We start from the raw sequence: 23,095 nt of genomic DNA on the forward strand, positions 1-23,095 counted from the left end.
TGGTTGGTGGTGAGGTAAGTGGGAGTCGGCATCATCAACCTTCTGGTTCCAACCGGCCTGGGGTCTAGTGCTTGGGGGCAGCATACAGTTAACTTCTCCCACCTGGCAGGGGTTTCTGTATCTACAAAACATCTCAAAGATATTGTTATATGTATCCCTTGAGGGGGAACCAGGACTCTGTCCCAAGGCTGCACTATTGTTTCTTGACTGCCCCTCCCTTGTCTTCCCAACCCCTCCGTTTCCTGATTAGCAACTGTTTGAACCTGCCTGTTGAAACTCATGGAAGGGGACACAGAAGGGCTTTTGTGCCCAGGAGCCCCACGGGGTCCTGCTTATTTTCTGGAGGGAGGAAGGGAGGAAGGAAGAAAAGAGGGAAAGAGAAAGGAACATTCATCCATCACGGTGACTAGCTAGAGACTTCCTAAAGAGACCCCTTGGCCAGCTCTAGACGGCAACAAGAAAGGGATAGCTGAGAAAACCATCCATCTGGGAGACTCATGTGCCTTCTCCATGAAGCCCCTGTTACAATGGAACCTCCTTATTTTACCTAAGGGTACTTGGCCTCCCAGGAAGTTGATGTGCAGTCCTTCCCTTGTTCCTTTAACAAAATAAGAATCCCTCTAATGGGCCCTGCTTGGAGCAGCCCAAAGAGCCTGGTATTAAGACCTGCAAATCCCTTATCCTGCATCGAGAAGGATATTTTCTCCCTGCAGCAAAGGGGGTACAAAGTGGCATCCTGGCTCTACCCTTCTAGCAGCTTGTGTTCCCCTCGCTCTACTGCTGAGCTTCTGTTTCATGTTCTATCTCAACATCTAAATCCTCCAAGAATTATTGTAAAACCTGCTTGTCGCTGAGAGGGATCTTGTCTGGCTCACTCCATGCCGTAGCCAGCGATAATGAATGGGTCAGCGTAATTACTGTGTCTCCTCACACAGGCAGCCAGCTGTTCTGCCAGATTGTGAACTTTTCATTTGCTTTATTTCAAAATCCAAGGTGTTCCTCTGAAAACTTAATATTTGAACTGTGGCAAGATAGCGCCGGAGTCAAAGGCACGCTTGCTCATTTTCTCCCCAGTCCTAAAGCCAACATCTCCTATCTCATGACTCCTGGGCTTTTACGATGTTAGGATTTCCCTGCTTTTCCCATTGAGGTTGACACCTCTTTGCAATGTCAAGAACAGTAGCTGAAACACCAGCCAGGAAACATGGGTGGTGAGGGCTGGAAAGCTGAGAATTAAGTACTGCTGTATGATTTGTCTTGAACGACAATTAAAAAAAAGAAATAACCTGGATGGTCTTCTCAGACATAAATAGAAAGATAAAAATCATTCTGGCTTGATTCTACCACCCTAGCATTTACCAGCATCATCACAGAAGGATATGGTAGAATCCACGAAACCGGATAGCTGCTTGCCATTCAAGAACACACAGAGAATTCCAGATGATAGCTAGTCTGCCTTCACTTCCGGGTCAAGGGTTATATTCCACTCCATGCAATTCCATGAATATAGAATTGGGAATGGCTCCTGTGGGAAATCCCACTTCCTTCTTCTCCCCGCCCCTTGCCACCCACATGCAGCTGCAAACCTACTCAATCCAAGGACTCTGGGAGTAATGGGAATTGATGGGGTGAAGGGCTTCTACTCTTTATTTCTTTTCTTTTTTTTTAATTGAAGTATAGCTGATTTACAGTGTTGCATTAATTTCTGCTGTACAACAAAGTTATTCAGTTACATATATTATATATATATATCAATACATTCTTTTTTTAGTATTCTTTTCCATTATGGTTTATCATAGGATAGTGCATGTAGTTCCCTGTGCTATGCAGTAGGACCTTGTTGTTTATCCATTCTATATATAGAAGCTCGCATCTGCTAACCCCTACCTCCCACTCCATCCCTGCCCCAGCCCCCTCCCCCTTGGCAACCACCAGTGTGTTCTCTGGGTGGAGGGCTTCTACTCTTGAATGTGATAGCGGGGAGGGGAAAAGCCCTTCTCAGCCATTTGGGTGCAGGCAAGTTTAACATAATATGAAATACAACACCCTGTGAGAGGCTAGGTATTCAGCAAAATAGAGATCCCGGCAGAGGGAAGCTTGGATATGCTGAGTTAACTTGGGGAAAGAGCTTCCTTGGCTGTGAGGCCTCTCTGAGCCTTTATGGTCCTATGATGCCAAGAGAAGCTGTGTCCTTCCCAGCCTTGCCTGTTGTTACCACCACTTTCTGAAATCCCAGGGGAAATGGAGCAGGGGAGGCAGGGCTGTAGATGGGGAGGAAAGCCATCCCACCCTGGTTCATATCACCTGTCTCCCTCTCTCTTGAAATCCTCAAAGCTCCTGTTAGTTAAGCAGGATGAGGGGAGAGAATGGAACAGGGAGAGAAAGTTCCCTGGATAGTCTGTCAATCATTTGGCTGGACCACAGCGCACGGTTCATTCACTTGTTCATGCATGTAAGTCATCTAGAATCTACTGTGTCCAATATCTAGAACCTACTGTGGACAAAATCAGAGGGCTTCTGCTGACGTGGGGGAGGCGCAGGGAGATGCAAAGATGAATGGGATATGGTGGGAGGCCTCAAGGAGCTGGCAGATGAATAGAAGAGGTAAAGGTAATAAATGACTGACTTCCCTCAATACCTGTGAGAGGTTGGGTATTCTGCAAACTAGAGTTCCTGGAAAAATGAAGTTTGGGGGTTCTGGGTTAATGGTGTTAATGCACTCCCCTTACCTTAGGACTTTCTGAGCCTTTAATATAGAGGTCCTGGGACAGTATTTTCCTAAAAAAGCATCCCCTCCACGGGATTCAGTGTGGGCAACAGTGCCTGCTGCTAAGTGGGATGGGACAGGCATGGCCAGCATGGTGAGAGCGGTGAGATTCAGTGACAGAAGGAGCAGGAAGGCAGAGGTGGTGTTCTGAAGGCTTCAGGGGCCCTGATGCGTGAGGATTTGCAGACATGCTAGGAGGAATGACACCCCAGGCAGAGGAAGCCATAAGAATTATCAGGGATCTCAAGCATCAGGCTTACTTTCCCTGCTGACTCCTCACCAAGTCATTCTGCTCAGAGAATTTTCCCCCAGGGAAGAAAACCCTGCCCAAACCCTTTCCTTCAGAGTTGAATTCCCACACTTCTCTGCAATTATGTTTGTGGTAGAAATGGTTTTATAAGCTGTATAAATGGTTAGGGGGCTGATGGGACCTTAATAATAATTTGTTTCTTGGAGCCTTTGAGGTCCATACACTTACGATGTGTACACTTGTCTGTAGGAACGCAGTATTTCAATTTAAAATTTTTAACAAGCAATATAGGTACCTAAAGGAAAATAAGGAAAAAAAAATTGAAATGGGTTGGGGAAAAGCTATGAATAGACAATTAACATTTACTTATGAAGTTCAGCCCCAGAGATAACTACAAACACATTGAAATATGTATGTATATGAATTTGTATATATAACTATATAAATATGCACACACATATAAATATGCACATTTACATATTCACATACGCATATGCATGCGTACATGTATATACACACAAACGTCCAGGTATATTGTATATACACATATATACATATATTCACATGCACACATGCTTATACAGATGTATGTGTACATATCCACATATGCATAGTGTGTGCTCATCCACATGTATGTTACACTATGCATATGTGCATATGTATGCATGTGGATAGATGGGTGATAGGTAGACAGATCTGAGAACGCACTGCACACACATCTTGCAATCTGTTGCAATACCTTTTTAAAAATTTAAGTTTGTGCAGTGAGCTTTTCTCCCGTTATTAAGAATGCTTTGTGAAGGTCTGTCCTTGACCTTGGGCACAGGGACCACGGGCTGAACTAGCCCATCCTCTCTGGAATCAGGCCTTGGTCTCCTCCCTCCTGCCCGCCTTTGGAAGCCTGACTCTGGGAAGGAAGCGGGGCAGGTGTCCAGCCTTGGCCTGCGGGGAGAAGGGTCCTGAGTGGGGGGCGGGGGCGGGTGGTTCCCTCAGAGGCAGGAGTGCCTCTGAAAGCTCTGCTGTCTCCTGTCGCCCGCAGTGCCCGGCTTCCCGTATCCAGCCGCCACCGCCGCGGCCGCCTACCGAGGGGCGCACCTGCGAGGCCGCGGCCGCACCGTGTACAACACCTTCCGGGCCGCGGCGCCCCCGCCCCCGATCCCGGCCTACGGCGGGTAAGTGGGGCAGCCCCCCGACCCCGGGCGGGCCTCCCGCACCAGCACCCCTTGCGTGCGATCTAGCGCATGCCGGCCTTGACCGCCCCCCCGGAACCGCCCGGCATGCAGCCCGCGCGCTTGCTGTGCAGCACCTTGCAAAGAGTCTTGAAAAATGAGTGTAATTCGTCTTGTCATGGTTGGTGCCTTTAAGCATTCTACATGTCACATTTTGTTATGTAAATTCTCTTTGAGACTGAATGCTGGAGAACAGAGAAATGGTTACAGCCCAAGACGTCTTTCTGATGATTGCAAACATCTGGTGATTAAGGAGGTTGGATCACACTTGCCCTTTGAATCCCTCGGTGGAGGGACAGGAGAGTTTCAAACGTACAATTAACTGGGGCGGTCTTGCCCCCCTCCCCAAAGACATCTTGTGCTTCAAGGTGAATGAACCTTTGGCCCAGAAGAGAAAATTAGGTGTCGAGTCTAACGCGAACTCTTGAAGTTCAAAGAAATTGGAAGTGACTCATTTAGTTGGATTTTCCAAAATGGCCTTTGCCTTCCTTTTTCCCTCTCTGAGGACAATGCAGATTGATTTGTTCCCCAAGGCCTGTTTGGTCTTTCTGTAAGTGGACTTTGCTATTGCCAAGTGAATATCAAGGAATGGTGGTGAATGCTAAAAAAAAAAAATTGGTACTGGTGTAATGGGCTGCTTTCTTGAAGTGCTACCCTTTCTGCCTCGCTGTTAGGGATCCTCCTAGAACATTCTGGCCCCCTGGAGTCGGAGAGAGGGAAGTCTCTAAGGCAGTGGTCCTCATGGGACATTGGGAATGTCTGGAGACATTTTTGTTTGTTGTGATAGCATCTACTGGGTAGAGGCCAGGGCTGCTGCTAAAAATCCTACAATGCACAGGACAGGACGGCCTCCCGCCACACCCCCCAACACAAAGAGTTACGGGGCCCAAATGCCAATAGTACCGCTCAAAGGAAAACTCCGCTATACCCAGCACAGTCTGGCCAGGAGACTGGCTTTCTGGTCTCTAGAAAGAATCTGGCTATATTCAGGACTGTGTGAAAGGGTTAAATGCATTTGCTATAGCTCTGTGGCTTATCCATCTGTTAGAAAACCTGAATAAGCCTAGATCACCTCTATTCTGATGACAAAGGGAAACACTCTTTGTTCATTATTTATTCATATCTCACGCATTCCCAAGTAGAGCATTTGAAGTGTTTTAAAAACAAATGCAATGAAACAAAGTTAAGAATATTAAGAAGTGAAATTTGATGAAATCATCAGGAAGGGAAAATAAAAGCAGAGAAATAAGACAATGTCCATCATTTCTTGTATTGTCATTAGAGTTGGATTAATTCTGAGCTTCTTAGTGCAATTCTGAGCTTCTACTGCAAAAAAGTTTCTAAAAATTTTTTTTTTTTTTTTTTTTTTTTTTACCGGAAAGGTGGAGGGTAATAACGAACCAAGGATGAATCAGCCTTAAATTCTCCCAACCCTCCAAAACAATGCGTCTGCAGGGCCTAAGCCTTATATATCTGACTGTGTACTGTAGGAATCATTGATAGTGTGACCATTATCTCCAGCCCACAGTGTCGAGCGCATCTTTAGATTCAAAAAGGCAGAAACAAAGATTTGTTATTCCCAAGGTCACATCATGAGTTATGAAGAAAAAATAAGTTACCCTTTAGGCTCATGAAAGCAAGATTCATAAGCTGTAAATGCAAAATTGCATGTTTATATCACATTAGTTTGTCTGAAAATCATTATCTTACCTTAGTAGGTGGTAATTGTCGCTTTTTGGTCTATGTACCCTCAGTATATCACTACTATATTGAACAGAAAAAAATAAAATTGTATGGCTTATCCTCATGTGAACAATTTATAAAAATCTCAGAGTAACGCACCTGCTGTAAAACTGAAATTGGCTAACTTATAATGAACTTGCTCATTGCTGGCAATAACCAGGTATAACTAATGCCGTGTTCGCCAGGGAGAGAACCAGGCATCTCCAAGCGGTGAAGCACGTTGTTGGTGACTGCTTTGTACATGATTTCATTTTAATATTCCAGTGATCTTCCTAATCATTTTGGTTATAATGGTGAATTGTGCCTCTTCACTGGCAATATTATGGTTGGAATTCTGAAACCACACCTAGTAGGAAGAGAAAATTCTCAAGATCGGCAGAGTAGGAAATTCAGAAGGGCTAAGGGCGTGTGTGTCCATGTCTGCATGTTCTATAAGAGCAGATTGAAAAGGAGGAAATTCAGCTAGTTGCCTGGGTGTTTTGCTGGATTACAAACTGCCCGGAGTGCTTTGAAACCAAATGAAAAAGTGTGAACTCAGCATCTTCAGTGAAGGTTCCTTTACCTTCATTGGCTTAGGCTGAAGGAGTCCATGGGGGGAGGGGCCGAGAGGGGCAGCCCATCTTGGAAAGGAAAAGAGCTGAGCAGGACACAGCGCAGACATTGGCTGGAGTAGAGAGTGCCCTGATCTATGTTGAGTGGAAGCAAGTAGCAGAGAGGTTGGAAACCCATTTCTGTTTCCAGGATGACATTATCAGGATTCAGGTGGTCCCGGGAATAGTGTGCATTTCCTGTAGCTGTTTGTCTTCAGAATCCTTTAGTTTCCTGATTTCTAGATTTGACTGTCTTTCCTCCAGTCCAGTTCAGCTTAATTGCTTCTCTCAGCTTGATGCACTGTCTTACGCTAAGGATGCTGAGGCAAATGGCGCCTTTGGAGGAGTTTCTTACAGTCAGGCACAGGGAACACCATAGATGCTAACGATTTCAACAAATGTGATACGTGATAAGATAGGGTGTTGAGTGGGCACCAGCTTGGGTTCCAGAAAGCTTCCAGAGAGAGAAGAAATCTAATCATTACCATTGTAAATCAATTATACTTCAGTTAAAAAAATTTTTTTTTAATTTAAAAAGTTTAAAACCAAAAAAGAAAACGAAAGAAAGAAAATCCAGGAAAAATCCAATCATTTCCTAAATTGCCACATTAAGCTCTCATTCTGCGATGCTCCCTCATACTCAGGGGTCCCCATCTTTTTATAAGCCATCACCTAAGAAACTGCATTTATTAAGGAAGAATCTATTTTTCCCCATTGTCACCAATTGAAGACATATCTGTCATCCTAAACCTCTGTTTTCCATGAAGTATCCAATATGAATACACTGTTACTAAAATCGCAAAGGAGAATGTGTCATTTATCCTATGTCCATGTATAGCTTCCATTTTTTTTTTTTTTTTCTGAGAGATTGAAAAAAATCCACAGAACCTCCAAGGCCACCTTTGTGAAGCCTTGAGTGACCCTTGGAAGTATCCCACGTCAAGATGGTCACCCAGGAGGATTCACTAAGGATGCCCTTACATTTCCTTTTACTCATTTGGTTTTTCCCTCCACGTCCTGATATTTTCTGAAATTCCTCCCAGCAAGTAAAGAATGTAGGTTATGAAGAACCTATGAATGTAGGTTATCTCCTCTTTCTCACATAGCTAAATAGAAAGTTATTGGGACATTAATTCATGATCACTCCTGGTGGCGGGGGGAAGGCTCTGCTTGGACCAGGGATCACAGGAATGAGAGGAAAGCCCTAGACTGGGCCAACCAGCCCCTTAGTGATTGCCAGCATTAACTGAGTGAGAATGGGCGATGAGTCAGAAAGCTAATGTCTACACAGTCTATAAGATTGTTACAACCCTATAAAGACACAGACTGTGGGGCAGATGAGATTGGCCCCTGCTCTTCTATCTCATACTGCCCTGGGTAGCTGACTTAATCTCTGCAGCCACAGTTGCCTTAGCAGGTGAGTGAAGACTACACCTGCCTCCGTAGGGTTGATAGAGGATGAAACAGGGAGGTGCAGGTAAGGTTACAACTTAATCGGTTCCATCAAATGGCATGTATTACGTGAACTGTAGCTATTGTTGTTGCTGTTGATGTGGTTATTGACTTTTTATACTCCCCTCTTTCTCAAGGGTCCCCTTTGGCTTATGTTAAGCACCCATATCTTTCCTTCCATGAGTCACATACCCATTGGCTGGGGGACTCCTACAGGTCACAGACCTCCATTCCCCATAAGCCACAGAGATGCCTTTGGACAGAGGCACTTCAGTGGTTTATGGAATCTGTAGATCGGAAATAAAATATTAACTAGTGAACAGTCTCAGGGAGAGCTAAATGGACCAAGTCGTCCATATTTCTCCTTGCATTTGCTCCTGGAGTCTGTTTAGATAAACGGCTACCATGTCCAGTGTGTCTTCCTAGGACTCATATTTGGGAGAAATTACCCATTGGGTAGTTGTCATCTAAGGGAGCTGGCAGGCTGATGATGTGTGGATGAAGATGGAAGGTAGACGCGTCAGAGACACATACACCAGACTCAGTACAACATCGGATGTTACAGGGCAGCAACTAAACCTCAGTCCTCTCCCCACAAAACGCTATGAGATTGGCCTCACCAAGTTCTTGTTCTTAATTAGTTAATTAATTCATTAACAGCACCTTATCAAGTGCCTACTATGTACCAATCATATTGTATGGGGCTAGGGATATAGAGAACCATAGGAGATTTTTTAAATTATTATTATTATTCTAAGTTAAGCACCCAGCATTTGCTATAGGGTTTTTATCTTGGCTCTCTGGATATTTTTGAGCAAGACATTCTGTACTTTCTCAAGTCATTAATTATGTCACATGTATGTACAACTTCTCAGAGTTACCATGAGAAGTATTTTGAGGTGAATATGCTACTCTAAGTACAAGAAAGATATGGTGGTATCCCAGGAAAAAACTTCTTACAGTTGGTCAGTTCAAGAATGAAGCCCATACACAGAGCCTTTGGGAGTGCTTTCAGGTTAGGTCCTGAAGAAGCCTTTAGAACAGTGTGTGCAAACCTTTCCTTCTGTAAATCAACCATGATTTTTGGTTTTAATTTATGAAAGTCTTATCCTCAGATTGTATTATCTGATGCTTGGGAAGTTTCTCGATGAACATAAACATTAGGTCATCATCACCTAGCCCCAGAATACTTTCCAGAATTCTCTTTAGCTGTTTGGGTTTTTGGTTTTGCCGTGAATTCTTGTTTAAATTCTCAGCCAGTTTTAAAATGTAACCTCTTACATTAAAAAAAAAAAAGCCTCTTAATTGAGTGCATTTAAAGACAACACTCTAAGTCAGTGGTTCTTAAATTTAGGGGGAGAAAGTGGGATGTCACAGATACCTTTGATAATCTAATTAAAATACGTATTTTCCCCAGGAAAATGTCAGTGTACATACACTGCACAATTCTATACAAATGCCAGTGAGTTTATGGACCCACCTGATATCCATTCAAAAACAACTAGATTTGAATGCATTAAAAATATTATTTTCCACTTGGAATGGGCAGTAAGATAAAGCAGCTTTAAATAACCTTTCCTTCAAGAATGTATTTGTGGTTGGGATATATTATGTTACACAAACAGATTGTATAGTTTGGGCATCGCATGATTTCTTTCTTTCCTTTTTTTATAAAGTAAACTAATTTGCTATAGTGCAATCATTCCCTGCTTGCATTCATTCAGATATTTAACTCCTGTTATTACCTTTCTAAGAAAATGAGATTTGCATTTGCATTACGCTCTTGCAAAAGCATATTGCAGTTCCGAAGATATTACAATTACCTTTGCATGGCTAGACAGACCGCCTCTGCATTAAAATAAGGCTGCACCTGTTCAATGCATGATGGCAACTCTCTTCTCTTGTACTGGGATGTGGCTAATTTATCGATAGCTACACATTAGACATCATCCCCTGCCCTCCTTTCCCTTCACATATGCACCTGTTTAGTGGGGTTTTAAAAAAATGTTTGGATCCATTCTTGAAAACCAGCATGGGACTTTCTAAGAGCTTGCCTATAACCAGCTCCTATTTAGAATAGGACCTAGGAAGCTGACCTTCGGGGTTGTCTCAAATGTAAAGTAAAACGACACGTGGAGGTTGGTGCTCCACAGGGCAATAAGCCTATTAGTCCTAGGGCCGGCAGCGTCAACATCCCCTGTTACTTGTTAAAAATGCAAATTCTTAGACCCAACCTCCCCACCCCGCCATCCAGATCTATTGATTCAGAACCTCTGGGCTGGGCATGGGGCCCGGCCATCTGTGTTTTAACAGGCCCTCGAGGCGGTCCTGATGCCTGCTGAAGTTTGACCACTGCTGCCTGCCATGGCAATTAAAAATTTGGGCTGTGAAGCCAATACAACCTGGGCTAGAATCCCAGCTTCTTCGTCAGTACCTAGCTCTCTCCGTTTCACTCTCTTGATGTCCAAAGAGGCTATAATAACATTATCCATCTCATAGGGATATTTTGAGGATTAGGTGGGATAATGATAATTAGGTCAGACTAGGGATGGACACAGAGGAATCGCTCTCTAGGTGTGAGGGCTTGTGGCGATCATATTCGTGCTATGACTTAGGAAAAAAACACACAGTATTGTGATGAAACTCGCAGCCCATCAAGTGGCTTCGTTTCATGCGGCCAGTGAGGATGGCCGTGTCGGTTCCTAGTTTTTTGGAGTCATTGTGAAGGTAGATCACTCACCCTCTGGTTCGTTTCTCTCCAAACTGTGCAGGTGTTGCCCGTAGTGAAAACCAGCAGTCCCTACCCTGGGCGGTTTGTAAGAGCAGCTAGAATTCTCCACTTCCTTTCTTAGGGAAACCACCACAGTTGGCTGGGCCTCCGAACGCCCCCAAACTAGAAATTATGCCCTGGACCCTCTAGACGTCGGACCTTGCATCGGCTGTTCCCTTTGCCTGGCTTGCTTTTCCTCCCTAGTTCCTCTTGAACTAGCTCAGGCACTGGGGTTTCTGGGCCATTCGCTGGGGTTCCCTCGCCTCCGATGCCAGCCCTCCTCCTTCCGTTACCAGGTCAGAGCGCCATCGTTCCCCTCCCCCGCAGCGGCTCTCGCGGCTGCCACCTTACATCAGTGTACCTGGCTTTGTGCCTCCCTGTAAGCTCCCTGAGGGCAGCCTTAGCTGGTGGACTTGCCCTGAGCCTCAGCACCGTGGTTGGAGTGTAGTAAGCCTTTCAACAGCAGAGGAATAGGGCTCATCAGTCAGTTTGTTTGCGTCTGTTCAAATGAGACGCCACATCACACGTTCCCTTTGGTTCTGTCCTGTAAACATGGGATGTCAGAGTCCCTGAGTAATTTTCCATGGTCCGTGGTGGAGGGCAGAGCGTGACAGCCAGGTCACCCGGCTGAACAAGCCTAAGGCAAACATCGGGGCCTGTTCCTGACTCACTTCTGGGAGCTGTTGGTACCAAGAGGCTTGCCGTCGAGGCATGCAGCTGGCCACAGTGCACAAGAGCTTGTCCTGATGAAAGAAGGGGCCCTTTTCTCAGCCAGAGCGCTGCCTCAGCCACTCCTGGTCCTGTGTCCCCTGGAACAGCCCCCAATGTCTGCTCCATGATTCACAGAAGAGCAGACGCAGATGGGGTCCCCCTCTACAAATATTTAGAGAAAGGCATCCCTTCCCATGTTTGAATGTGTATTCATGTTTGGTTAAATATTAATATATTGTTCACATGTGCATCACATTCTGTCTAGCCTCTTGCACTGGTATCCTAAGTCCGGGTCCAGGTTTTTGGGGTTTTATTGTTTGTTTGTTTGTTTGTTTTTGGCCTCACCACGTGGCTTGTAGGATCTTAGTTCCCTGACCAGGGATCAAACCCACGCCCCCTGCAATGGAAGCTCAGAGTCCTAACCACTGGACCGCCAGGGAAGTCCCAGGGTCCAGTCTTTTAATCTTACCCCCACTCCCCCATTGACAACAGCCATTGATGCTGAATAACCAGATGAAGATTCTACCCAGAATTGCTCTGTGTCACCTTCTGTCACCTACTAATGGCCAACCCCCCCTTTAAACTATGGGCAATATTCACTCAATAGATATTTACTTACATCTTCAGTGTGAAAAGCAATGTGTTGGCCATCAAGCGGGATAGAATGTCGAGAAAGCTATTGGGTGCAACTTTCAGGGCGAAATGAGCTGCCTACACAAATGCCTTTAATATTTGACCAATATTTAAAATTGTTGGACCAAGTGAGGATTCGAGGACCGGAAAACGTGATGCTGGTGTTCACAGGAAGGAGGAAAAACTCCGCTTGGTGTGGCCACTGGATAAAGCTCATAGCGGTGTGATATTTAATTAGAACTATGTTGGCAACTACCTTGCTCATCGCTTTGCACACATCACCTAACTCAGTCCTCCCTTGACGTGGGCACTTACCTCCTTCCCCATGTCACAGATGAAGAAGTGAAGCTCAGATAGCTTAGGTCATTAGTCCCAGGGCACATAGCTGCTGACTGCTGAGGCTGTGACCCAGATGCCCGTGTGTTTCCTCTCTAACTTGGCTCTTGAATGGTGCTCTGCTTTTGGATGAGGTTATCAGGAGATAAGCCTTCCCTGGCACAAGGACCAGCACTTGCAAGGGCGTGATGTCATGGAGGAATGGACAGCACTGATCTGATCGGCCTGAATGATCAGCTCTGGGCCCAGTCTTGTTGGCAGAGGCCAGCCCTGCCTTCCGACCCCCAACAGGCAGTATCTTTTTATGTTGGAAATGTTGAAAGAGAAATCAAAGCCTAGCTCAGGATGCCACTTACCTCGGTATCTCGGATTAGGGTTTGACGCTGCTTGACAAGTGCTCTTGTGAACCGGAGCCCCTTTTCGATCCAAATAAAAACAGCTGAAAGCGATTCCTACTGACCTCCTTAGCATGTGAAATCCCTGCCCCGTTTTTAAAGATGATGGTACTTGGGGTTTAGCCAGTCAACTCTGGAAAGCTCTGAGAGGCACACTGCAGTGTTCTCCAGCAAACCAGTGTCACTGCCGTGTGCGTGTGTGCATGTGTGTGTTGTCAAGTGTCTCCCCTTGGCTCTCGATATGCTTGGCTTACCTGCGGGTCCACTCTGCTCCTGAAACCTGCTGGAATCCTTCGGTAATCAAAGTCCTGCTTCTGTTAGGACTGCAGCTCCATTCGACGGTGGGGCGCAGTGGAGAATTTGCGGCGGGGCGCATTTGACAGAATCATAAATCATCTGTAAACTCCATGGGAGGAGATCAGGGAAGGTTATTAATAACAACTGCTGTCCTTTGGAAACATGCCTTAGAAACCCGCATTTTTGTACTTGAGATGTCCTGGGATCTTCACAAAGGCCTGTGAGGTGCGCAGGCCACATGGGATCCTCATTAAACCCGTTTTAATGCTTAGGAATTTTAAGTCGGTTTCCTAGGATCACAGAGCTGTGAGCTTCTTTTCCTGGATATTTCACTCGAGGTAAACCAAAAAACTTCTGGAAAAGTCCAAGATCTTTTATTTACCCCGTCCTGTGAAGTCCCTTCTCTCTGAGATGACTAAATGGATAGCAGTCAGAGAGCTGCTGTGAGGTCAGGCTTGTTCAATCATTATGTGGGGTTCTGCTTAGTCTGGCTATAATTTATGTGAATATACACACAGACATAGGCATGTACACACATATGACTCATGAGCCCGCATACACACAGATGTGCAGACACATACTACTACACACATCATATGCACAATATCTACATTCATATACACATGCACACACATGCACTTATACACATGTACATGGTATACACATGCACACACGTATGCATTTACATGTTCAAAGTAACACACACATTCATATGCATATATACGCACAAAGCACACCCATATACAAAAGCACACATATATTCTTGCACACACATCTACACACCTGTTCACACACCCGTATTATTAGAGATATTCTCCTACATGTACCATGAAAGAGGGGCACATGGAATTACCAAATAGAATACTAGAGTGTGAAAGAGTATAGAAGAAAATTTCTGAAATCGTTTGGATCGTGCAATGCCCCTGAGGTCATTCAGCTATAACCCGTATTGAAAATGTGCCATCCATACCCCTGCTCTTACCAATCATATATTTTAAGCAGATGATTTTTTTTCCGGGGGGACCTAGATGGCTTGGCTGAACGCAAACCCCCATCCTCATATCTGCGTGGGTCACTTAAAATAAACGTGAATCCTCTTTGCATTTCTGCACCCCTCCGGAAAGATTGGAAAGTCTGGTACCCAGCACGCCACCATGTCCTGATTCTGGGCCGAACACTGAACCCCAGCCTAATTTTCTCAGTCTGATGGACTGCTGTTGTCTCCAACCTCCTTAACCAATCTGAAAACGATCCTCAGTTCCTGTGTTTTGGATCTTGTGACCAGACTAACTTTGCCAGTGCAGGGGTTGGTGTGTCTGCATGGGGAAATGCACTAATATGAATGTTTTTCTTTGTGTGTGCACCCTTGCAGTGTTGTTTACCAGGATGGATTTTATGGTGCAGACATTTATGTAAGTATTCATTAACGTGCATGCCATCCTTGTTTCCTCCCGAGTCATTCTTTTTACAAGTTTGCTGCAAATTTCTCTACTGGGTGCCGCCCATTTCCTCTTCCTGTGAGAAAGAGTCCAAAGGCGTGGAGGACTGAAGGCCTGCTCATGATAGCCGTCGTGCTGTTGAGTGAGTGGAATTAACACCCTGATTAACTTCAGAATAAATTCAAAACACCTTCCCAAAAAAGATGACATTTTTTTCCCATGTCAAATGAAAGACCCTCCTTCAAAAAGGAATCCTCTCTGAAGTTCTCAGTATGGTCTGTGTGTTTTCAATATAATATGTAGGATGACAGCTGTAGTTACCAGCTGTAGAGGGTGAAAAGATATTTTCATGGCTGATGTTTTGGATGTTTTCTTGTAAACATATTTAATTGTTGATCACTACAGCCCTAGAAAGATATTTCTTCCCCCAAACCCCATTTCTCTCTCTCTCTCCCCCATGGATGATTTTAGCAAGAAATATCTCCTAACAAAATACAGACCAACTTGAGCATTCAACTCTTATTTTTTTTCAACTCTTTATTCCCTCCATTTCCCCAAAACAGTTACCTGATTTAGAATCATTTGTCCAATTTAGAATTGTTTGTTTAATGGTACCACTTTATTAAGCTTTTCACTTTTAGGGAAGAGGAGGATGTGTCTCATTATGGGGCCGTAATTAAATTTACCGAACTTGATCTAGAGGTAGTTACTCACCCGTGGTATGATATTAGCAGCAATGTTTTGAAAATGACTTGGAATAAACACAATTTAAAAGAAATGGGTGGGGTTGGAGGGTATTTTCTAAATCATGCCATTATTTTTATTACGAGGGACCTCAAATAAATGCAGTGGAATCATATTTGTTGTTTTATAGATTAGATAACAAAGAAAAATGTAACCATATTTCTGATCAAATTGAGGCAATTTACTAGAAAATAGGAAAGACACTAGTTATTTAATTTCCTTCCTTTCGAGTTTCAAATAATTACAATTTTGAGGCAGAGTATTAATCTCCATCAATGATGAACTTGGGTTTTATTATAATTGCATCAAGTACATTTATTATTATCTGTGGGTTAGGTTTTTTTTTTTCCCTCTTAATGAAATGAAAGAGCAACCTACATGTTCCTTATTCACCCAGGGAACAACCTATTTGCTTCTTGTGTGTGTAGCTCCGTCCACTCCTTCTCAAGTCCTCTGTTTCCGAACTTTGAGTCTATATCATTTTAAATAGAAAAGCAGGCAGGGGCTAAACAGGCTGGACCTCCTCCACATCCTCAGATAACCCATGAACCCAAACATCAGTCTATATACCCTTCCCCTAGGGTAGCCTCTGGATAGAGGATGCAAATGGAGGGAGTTAGGACTTAGTTTAGGACATTTTTTTTTTTTTAATTTGGGAAACGGAGGAGAGTAGAGAAGGGATGGAGAAATTAGAAAAAAAGAAAATACACAGAAAGGAAAACTATCTTCATCAACACTCACCCAAGCGGGGAAAAAATGTGGACATTACTAAGCCTAGCTAAAATCAAACACATTACAATTATTAGCTACCATTTATTGAGTGTTCCCTTCTCTGTAAAATGACAATAATTTATTGAATTGTTTGTAAAATGACAATGACTTAATTGAATTATTAACTTGTGCTGTCCTATGGGTAGGTCAAATTGGTGTCTTTTCCTTGCCTCATAGATTTTTGTATAACAGGAAGTAGAAGCTTCCTGAAGGTACAGGCAGTAGGAGCCCACAAATAAGGAAAAAGAATGGGCGAGAGTAACGGATAGAGAACGTCTGCATTGGTTGAGACCAATGAAAATCCGCGAGAACAAGGCAAGTAGAGAGACAAAGGGACTCAGAAGAGAGCATCCAGACTAAGGTGGAAAGAGAAATTCCATTCAGGGAGAAAAGCTCCAGAAAACTCCCTTTGTGCTTTTGGTTCCTTTTGGGGTTTTTGCTTCCCACTGGGTGAGGTTTGGATGAACAGAGTTGCGTCAGTAACTTCAAGTCCTGAGTTTCCTGGTGTCAAGGCTTAGAAATCTGTCCCTTTTGCCCTTATCAAGCCACCCTACTAGCCAAAAACATTTATATATTCTTCCCACTGTTCATATTATCACGATAAGATTTTAAGGAGGCAGCTCCAAACAGGCAATTCGGTGACGGAAAAGCTAACTGAAATATAAAGTTTTAGCTTTGTTTACGCAGCACATTTCTGTCCTCCTTCCAGGAAGGTAGCTTTTGGAATACTTTGCTCTGCGTCCGATGGCAGCTTTGGAATCTTGCTGCATGGGTGGTGTATGTATGTGGGGGACAGTGATGAACTAGACTGCCCCATTAGGGCAACAAACCAAGGGCTCCTAGATGGCCTTAAGTTGATTTAAGGCAAGAAAGAATATGAATATTTCCTGCACTCTAAAGCTTATGGTGCAGGATTCATCCTGGCCAGAAGTATGTTATAATCTTGAATGTGCTATTTCAAGCTGCTACCCCTACCTCCTTTTAGATGCTGGTATGATCTGATGACTGGAAGTGTCCCCCGTGCTCCATTTTTTTTTAAAGAAATATGATTAAAGAGGTTCATAAAAAGGCACGCAAGGTTCTATTTTATTTAAAGGAAGTTTGTGGCTTGCTCGTTTGATCTCATTAAAAATAGTGCACTAGCACAGGGAGATCAGCTCGATGCCTTGTGACGACCTAGAGGGGTGGGATAGGGAGGGTGGGAGGGAGACGCAAGGGGGGGTATGGGGATATATGTATATGTATAGCTGATTCACTTTGTTGTACAGCAGAAACTAACACAACATTATAAAGCAATTATACTCCAATAAAGGTGTTAAAAAAATAGTGCACAATAAATAGGTCTAGGGTCATCCTGAGAAGACCTGGGACATGTCTTAGACACACTGGTCCCCTCTAATAGGTCTAAACCAGTTATTTCTTTTTCATTTTATTGGGCAGAGTAATACGCTTCTGGCTTTGGTTACTTTTAAGGAAAGTAAGGGGAGGCTGCTCTCCAAATCTTCCTGCCCCGATCATCCTCAGCCTTGACAGTGGATCAGAGCAACCCAGCAACTATAACAGCGTGGGTACCAGAACGACTGACCTTTTGTACATACCCTGCTTTCTCCAGCTCCTTCTCCTCTTTGTCGTCCAAGGTTCCCATCCCTCCCACCTGATGGTGGAGCCCTCTGGCATCTCCCAGTCCTGCCAAAGCACAGAGGATTTGGAAGACCCGCAGGATCCCTGTAACTAGCAATCCCCCTTACCTAGAATTAGCTCCTCTTAAACTTTTCAGGGAAGAGAAGATTGAAGAGAGAGAGAGAGTGATAATCATGGACACCCTGGAAGTGCTGGAGGCAGTGGATTTGTAAGAAGATGCTGTGAGGTAGAAGCTAAGGTTCAAAACCAGGGACGCTCCTTTGGGCTGAGTGCAAAGAAGAATCATCTACTCGGGAGCCCAGCCCTGCAGCGGAAATGCTGCGTGTCGTGCTCAGGCCCAGTGCAGATGGCCACCCGTCAGAGGACACAAGGGGTTTCGGAGTCAGCAAGGAGGGTCACAAAAGTCATCACCTGGGTCCCTTCTACCTGAGGACATACTACATACACACACACACACACACACACACACACACACACTTTTAGTATTTCGAAAGGTAGGAATTGAGCTTCCATCACTAGGCTATCAAACCTACAAATTCACTCATTGTTTAGTGGTACCCATTTCCATAAATTCTTTTGAATTGAAAAGTGGGCCATGGCACAACATTGTAAATCAACTATACGTCAATTAAGAAAAGAAAAATGGGCCAAGTTAATGAAAAAATGTATAAATAATAGGAGAGGCGATACATGGGTATGATCAACCATTTGAAAGTTGAAGGACCACGTCCCCGGGACCTGCAAAGCAATCCATTAGATTTAGGGGTGAAGCTAGAGATCTCATAAGGCCGCATTGATCAAGGAGCTGAAAATAAGGGTTGCTGAACAGAACTGAACCAAGACAAGTGTTTTCACCTGCTCAGGGAGATAGCAAAGAATATGGCATTTGATCAAAAGACAACTATTGAAAATGGAGAGAAGGAAATGTTAATAGAGCTGTTAAAAAAGATCTGAGAAACTCTCAGCAGGAACAAGAGTAAGAGAGTAGAGTTCTGGGCACTGGGAAGAAGGGAAGAGAAAACGGGGAAGCAGGAGGGGAGAGAGAGCCAGAGAGTGAGAGGAAGAGTGAGAGAGACAGAGAGATGGTATAGAATAATGGTATCTTTTTTTTTTCTTCTTCTTTTTTTTTTTTTAGGGCTGCGTTGGGTCTTCGTTGCAGGCTTTCTCTAGTTGCGGCAAGTGGGGATTCTCTTTGCTGTGGTGCGCGGGCTTCTCATTGCGGTGGCTTCTCTTGTTGCAGAGAGCGGGCTCTAGGCGCGTGGGCTTCAGTAGTTGTGACATGCGGGCTCAGTAGTTGTGGCTCATGGGCTCTAGAGTGCAGGCTCAGTAGTTGTGGCACACGGGCTCAGTAGTTGTGGCTTGTGGGTTCTAGAGCGCAGGCTCAGTAGTTGTGGCGCATGGGCTTAGTTGCTCCACGGCACGTGGGATCTTCCTGGACCAGGGCTCGAACCCGTGTCCCCTGCATTGGCAGGCGGATTCTTAACCACTGTGCCACCAGGGAAATCCCGATGATACAGACTGTAAATGTTAACCTCGCTCCCTTTTATTAGAAAAGCCCTAAGCTTTCTAACACTCAATGCAACTGAGAGGCTCCCTAGTGAATATGTCTGGATGAGATTCCAGTGCATTTCTGCATCATGCCTAAATCCCGTTATAACAAGGTTCTGGGTGACACCATGACTTAAATACAATTATTTCTGAATTCGTGTCACTCTGCTGTCCATAGATCTTAAAAAGGTGTCCTCATTTCACTGATGTTTGAGCTCAGGACAGAAGTGTCAGTAGCATTGAAAGGTGGGAAGAGAAAATTCTCCAGATAAAAACCCCAAGTGTTTATTCCTGAGATCCTGCTTTCAGGATCTGAGCCAGCTGGAGGTCAGCATTAGGCTGGTCAGTAACGATGGGGGAGGCAACAGCCCATCCAGAAGTTAAGCACGTCCTGTGTAAGAGACAAGACACTCAGCCGTTACATCATCTCATTCCCTCCGCACATGGTCCTATCAAGGAGCAATCTCATTACCCATTACCCATCACCTCCATTTTATTTTTCCCCCAGAGGAAGAAACTTTTTTCAGAAAAGAGATGAAATTATTTGTTCAGAAATCTTCACTGTCACTGGGGTTTGAGCCCATGTGATCTAATTGCCAAGTTCAACCCTTAAGCCCTGGGCCAACAGAATAACACTGTTGTCCCCATTGAGCAAACTTGAGAAATTCAGTGAAAGAAAGGAAAGGGGGAGGGTGAGAAGTGAGGGGATAATGGAGAGTGTATGGGGTGGACAAGCCACAGGGAATAATATCTGTACTTGAAACATTCAAATAAGAGAGAGAGAGAAAGAGAGAGAGAGAACTTTTACAGGTGTAGTTCCATAAACGTAGATTTTAACTTAAAAAGGAAGGCTAGGTAGAACTAAATTGGAAAGAAAAGCCAGACTATATAAAAAATATATATTACACACACACACACACAATGTTTCTGGTCATATATGTTAAAAGAAGCTTTGATAGCTTCATTGTGATTCATTGTTTCATGAAATGCAATTGTGTTGTGTTATTACATGAAATTAAATTTAAAAAAATATAAAGGCGTTGATACAGTTATGGTTGCTACTGTGCTGTCATCCTAATTGACTCAATCATTAGGCATCAAAGTTAAATCCTCAGGTGTTCCACAGAATTCCAATCATGAGATAAAGAGATAAATGTGAGCGAGTTAACTTGAACTATTGAAATATGCTTGGTAGGGGAAGAAGCCATGAAAATATCCTTTTTTCTTCTTTAAAAATAAACACAGGTTATAACACAAATACAGTGAGTGCGGTTTGATCCCCAGCCCCACCGTCTTGATACTCTCAGTTACAGAGATTTTGTAGCTAAAAAAGGCTTGGCATTGCTTGGTCTTTCTTTGGGTTTGATGGGTCACTCTTAGGTCTTAGTGAAATAAGAGAAGCAAACTTGTAAATGAATTGCTCTGGAATTTCTGTCTGACTTATGCATTTTCTTTTATTTCATTTTTGCATTGAAAAACATTACATTTCTGTTTCCTTATAGAGTAGTGTATCAAGAGCCTGTGTATGGCAATAAATTGCTGCAGGTATGAAATCCCGGCTGGTGGAAAAACTCATCACTATTGATTGTGGGTTTGCTGTGAAATCCTACTAACAAGACAATTCCGGGGAGGGGAGATGGTCTCTAACATAGAAGGAGGAAAGACTTAACTGAATTTTCCGGTTTTGATGTGAATTCTTCTAGAAGAGAGATGCTCATCATGAAATGTTTCCCTCTCTGCTAGATAGTATGTCAAAATGGAGGTCTGGCTTGGCTCTTCATTTCTTGGCTTAAAATGTATCTGGCTTCAATGAATATAAACTCAGTGAAAATAATTCAAGGGTTTCATTGAACCAATTGTCTGAAAAAAAATTTTTAGTAGGTTCCTGGAGTCAACTGGGATGGTTAAACCAAAAAGCCTTTTGTACATCCAGCATTGAGGGTAAGCATAGCTAATATAACATCCCCTGGTTTCATTGTAGCTTCTTATAAATTTATTTCACAACTTTTGCCGTAGCTCTCAAACCTATTTCCCACTGCTGAAGCAACACCCAAATGAACGAACTTGTAGGAAGGAAACAGAAAAAAATCAACACATCCATCGAAGTGTAGCTGGCTAAGTCTCCAAATTTGGTCTAAAACCAACATTAAAACTGTCAAATAAAAGGAAAGAGGAATGTAAAACTAAGGATGATCAGTGGGAGTTTTATTACATGGGTTTCCCTGTAACCTGCAATCCTCGTTTTTGTTCAGTATTAAGTCAATTAAGAAGGTACTTTTTTTTTTTTTACTGTGAGATTAATCAAGTTTTAATAAGAAATCTAATATAAAAAATGGGTACTTGGACCTAGGAGAGGACCAAATAAAATTCCTGACATCAACTTTTATTTTCACTTTCTAAGAAAACAGGACTTCTATTGCCATATTTCAAAAATAGCTGAACATATGCAGATTAAAGAGTAATGATTTATATTTGTTTTACATTTTGCAAATGTTCTTTAAATGTCATTATAGTGAATCAATTTTATGTATATTATTAATCCACCTGTTTTAGACAAAGTGAGATCCTTGGATATTCTCAGAAAGGAAAAGCCCTACCCAATCCCTGTGTCCCCACCAATGACAAAAATTTCACCTGGCTTCCTAAGCAATTCGCCATTTGGATATTTGAACATCTTTTTCCAAAAGTATGCTCTCAAGTTTAAACGTGTGATTTCCATTGTCAAACCACTTTGTGATGCAATGGAGAGCCACAGGGCTCATTAATAATGCTTTACAAAGTTCCACAAATGAGTATCCAGTTTCATTTCATTTCACTCAGCATCTCCCAAACCTGTTTGGTCATGAAACCTTGCCCTTCCCTGCCACTATGAATATCCCACCAAGCACAGTTTTGAAAGTGGTTCATTGGAGCATCATTAAAGGTCCTTAATTGATAACCTCCCCCAGTGGACCTTCAGAAGTCTTGCTAACAAAGGAAGTGTTTCTGACCGTGTGAGTCAGTATCTCCAATGGCCGCATCTGGTGGTGGTGGCCAGGTTGAGAGGGGAAATCCATAATGACATTTAAAATGTGTATGTTCTATAAGTTCACACTTGTATTTTGCTGCCTAGCTTGTGAAAGTGAGTACATTTTGTGAGTAGGGAGTGTAGGCCATTTTGTGTTTGTCATCCCTTTTTTACCTTTGGTTTGGTGGTGGGAAAAATCTACTTGCCAAGGATACATTTTTTTGTCCTAAGGTCTGGGAGGACCAGTTTCAATGTGAACATGGTTTGGTGACCGCAAATAGAAGTGAGTGCTTCTTTTTTCAGACATTACTCCAGAACCTTGCAGAAGCTTTGGCTATGCTCAGCAAGCCGCAAAATATAGGGCAATAAAATTGATTAGAGTCACCTGTTAGAACGGCTAATTAAAGCAATTTGTATTTTTTTGATCATTTTACAGTGTATGAACACATATACAGAGTTAATACACAACTCTGGTTTTCCCCTTAAATGGATTTCATACAGAAGAAAAATAGCGAACGAAGACAATGCAGTATATAGATGTGGGGACATCAAGCCATCAGTCCTTTTCTTCTTCCAATTATTACATATTTCAGGGATCACTTAGGCCTGGACTGTCCAATACTGTAGCCACCAGCCCCATGTGGTTGTGTACATTTAAATTCAAATGAACTCAACTTAAATAAATCAAAAACTCCATTTGGTGTACCAGCCACATTTCGAGGGTTCAGTAGATGTTTAGGACAAGCAGCTACCATACTGGACAGCAAAGATA

The 23,095-nt window shown here is 43.4% G+C and overlaps 1 protein-coding gene across 46 annotated transcripts in view; it reads left to right on the forward strand.

Annotated features, from left to right (window-relative positions):
• RBFOX1 (RNA binding fox-1 homolog 1) overlaps positions 1–23,095 on the forward strand; it is a 2,204,510-nt gene that overhangs the window by 2,142,166 nt on the left and 39,249 nt on the right. For 26 of the 46 annotated variants that reach the window (XM_082362255.1, XM_082362284.1, XM_082362245.1 and 23 more), the window contains 2 exons: positions 4,057–4,189; positions 14,546–14,585. In XM_082362255.1, the coding sequence (XP_082218381.1) occupies positions 4,057–4,189; positions 14,546–14,585 (173 nt within the window). Of the gene's footprint in view, positions 1–4,056; positions 4,190–14,545; positions 14,586–20,818; positions 20,862–23,095 lie in introns of all 46 variants that reach the window. The other 20 variants (XR_014236074.1, XM_082362282.1, XM_082362283.1 and 17 more) reach the window with 2 other exon arrangements.

This window comes from Balaenoptera borealis, assembly GCF_965194805.1.
Source record: "Balaenoptera borealis genome assembly, chromosome: 16".
Classification (NCBI taxonomy): Eukaryota; Metazoa; Chordata; class Mammalia; order Artiodactyla; family Balaenopteridae; genus Balaenoptera; species Balaenoptera borealis.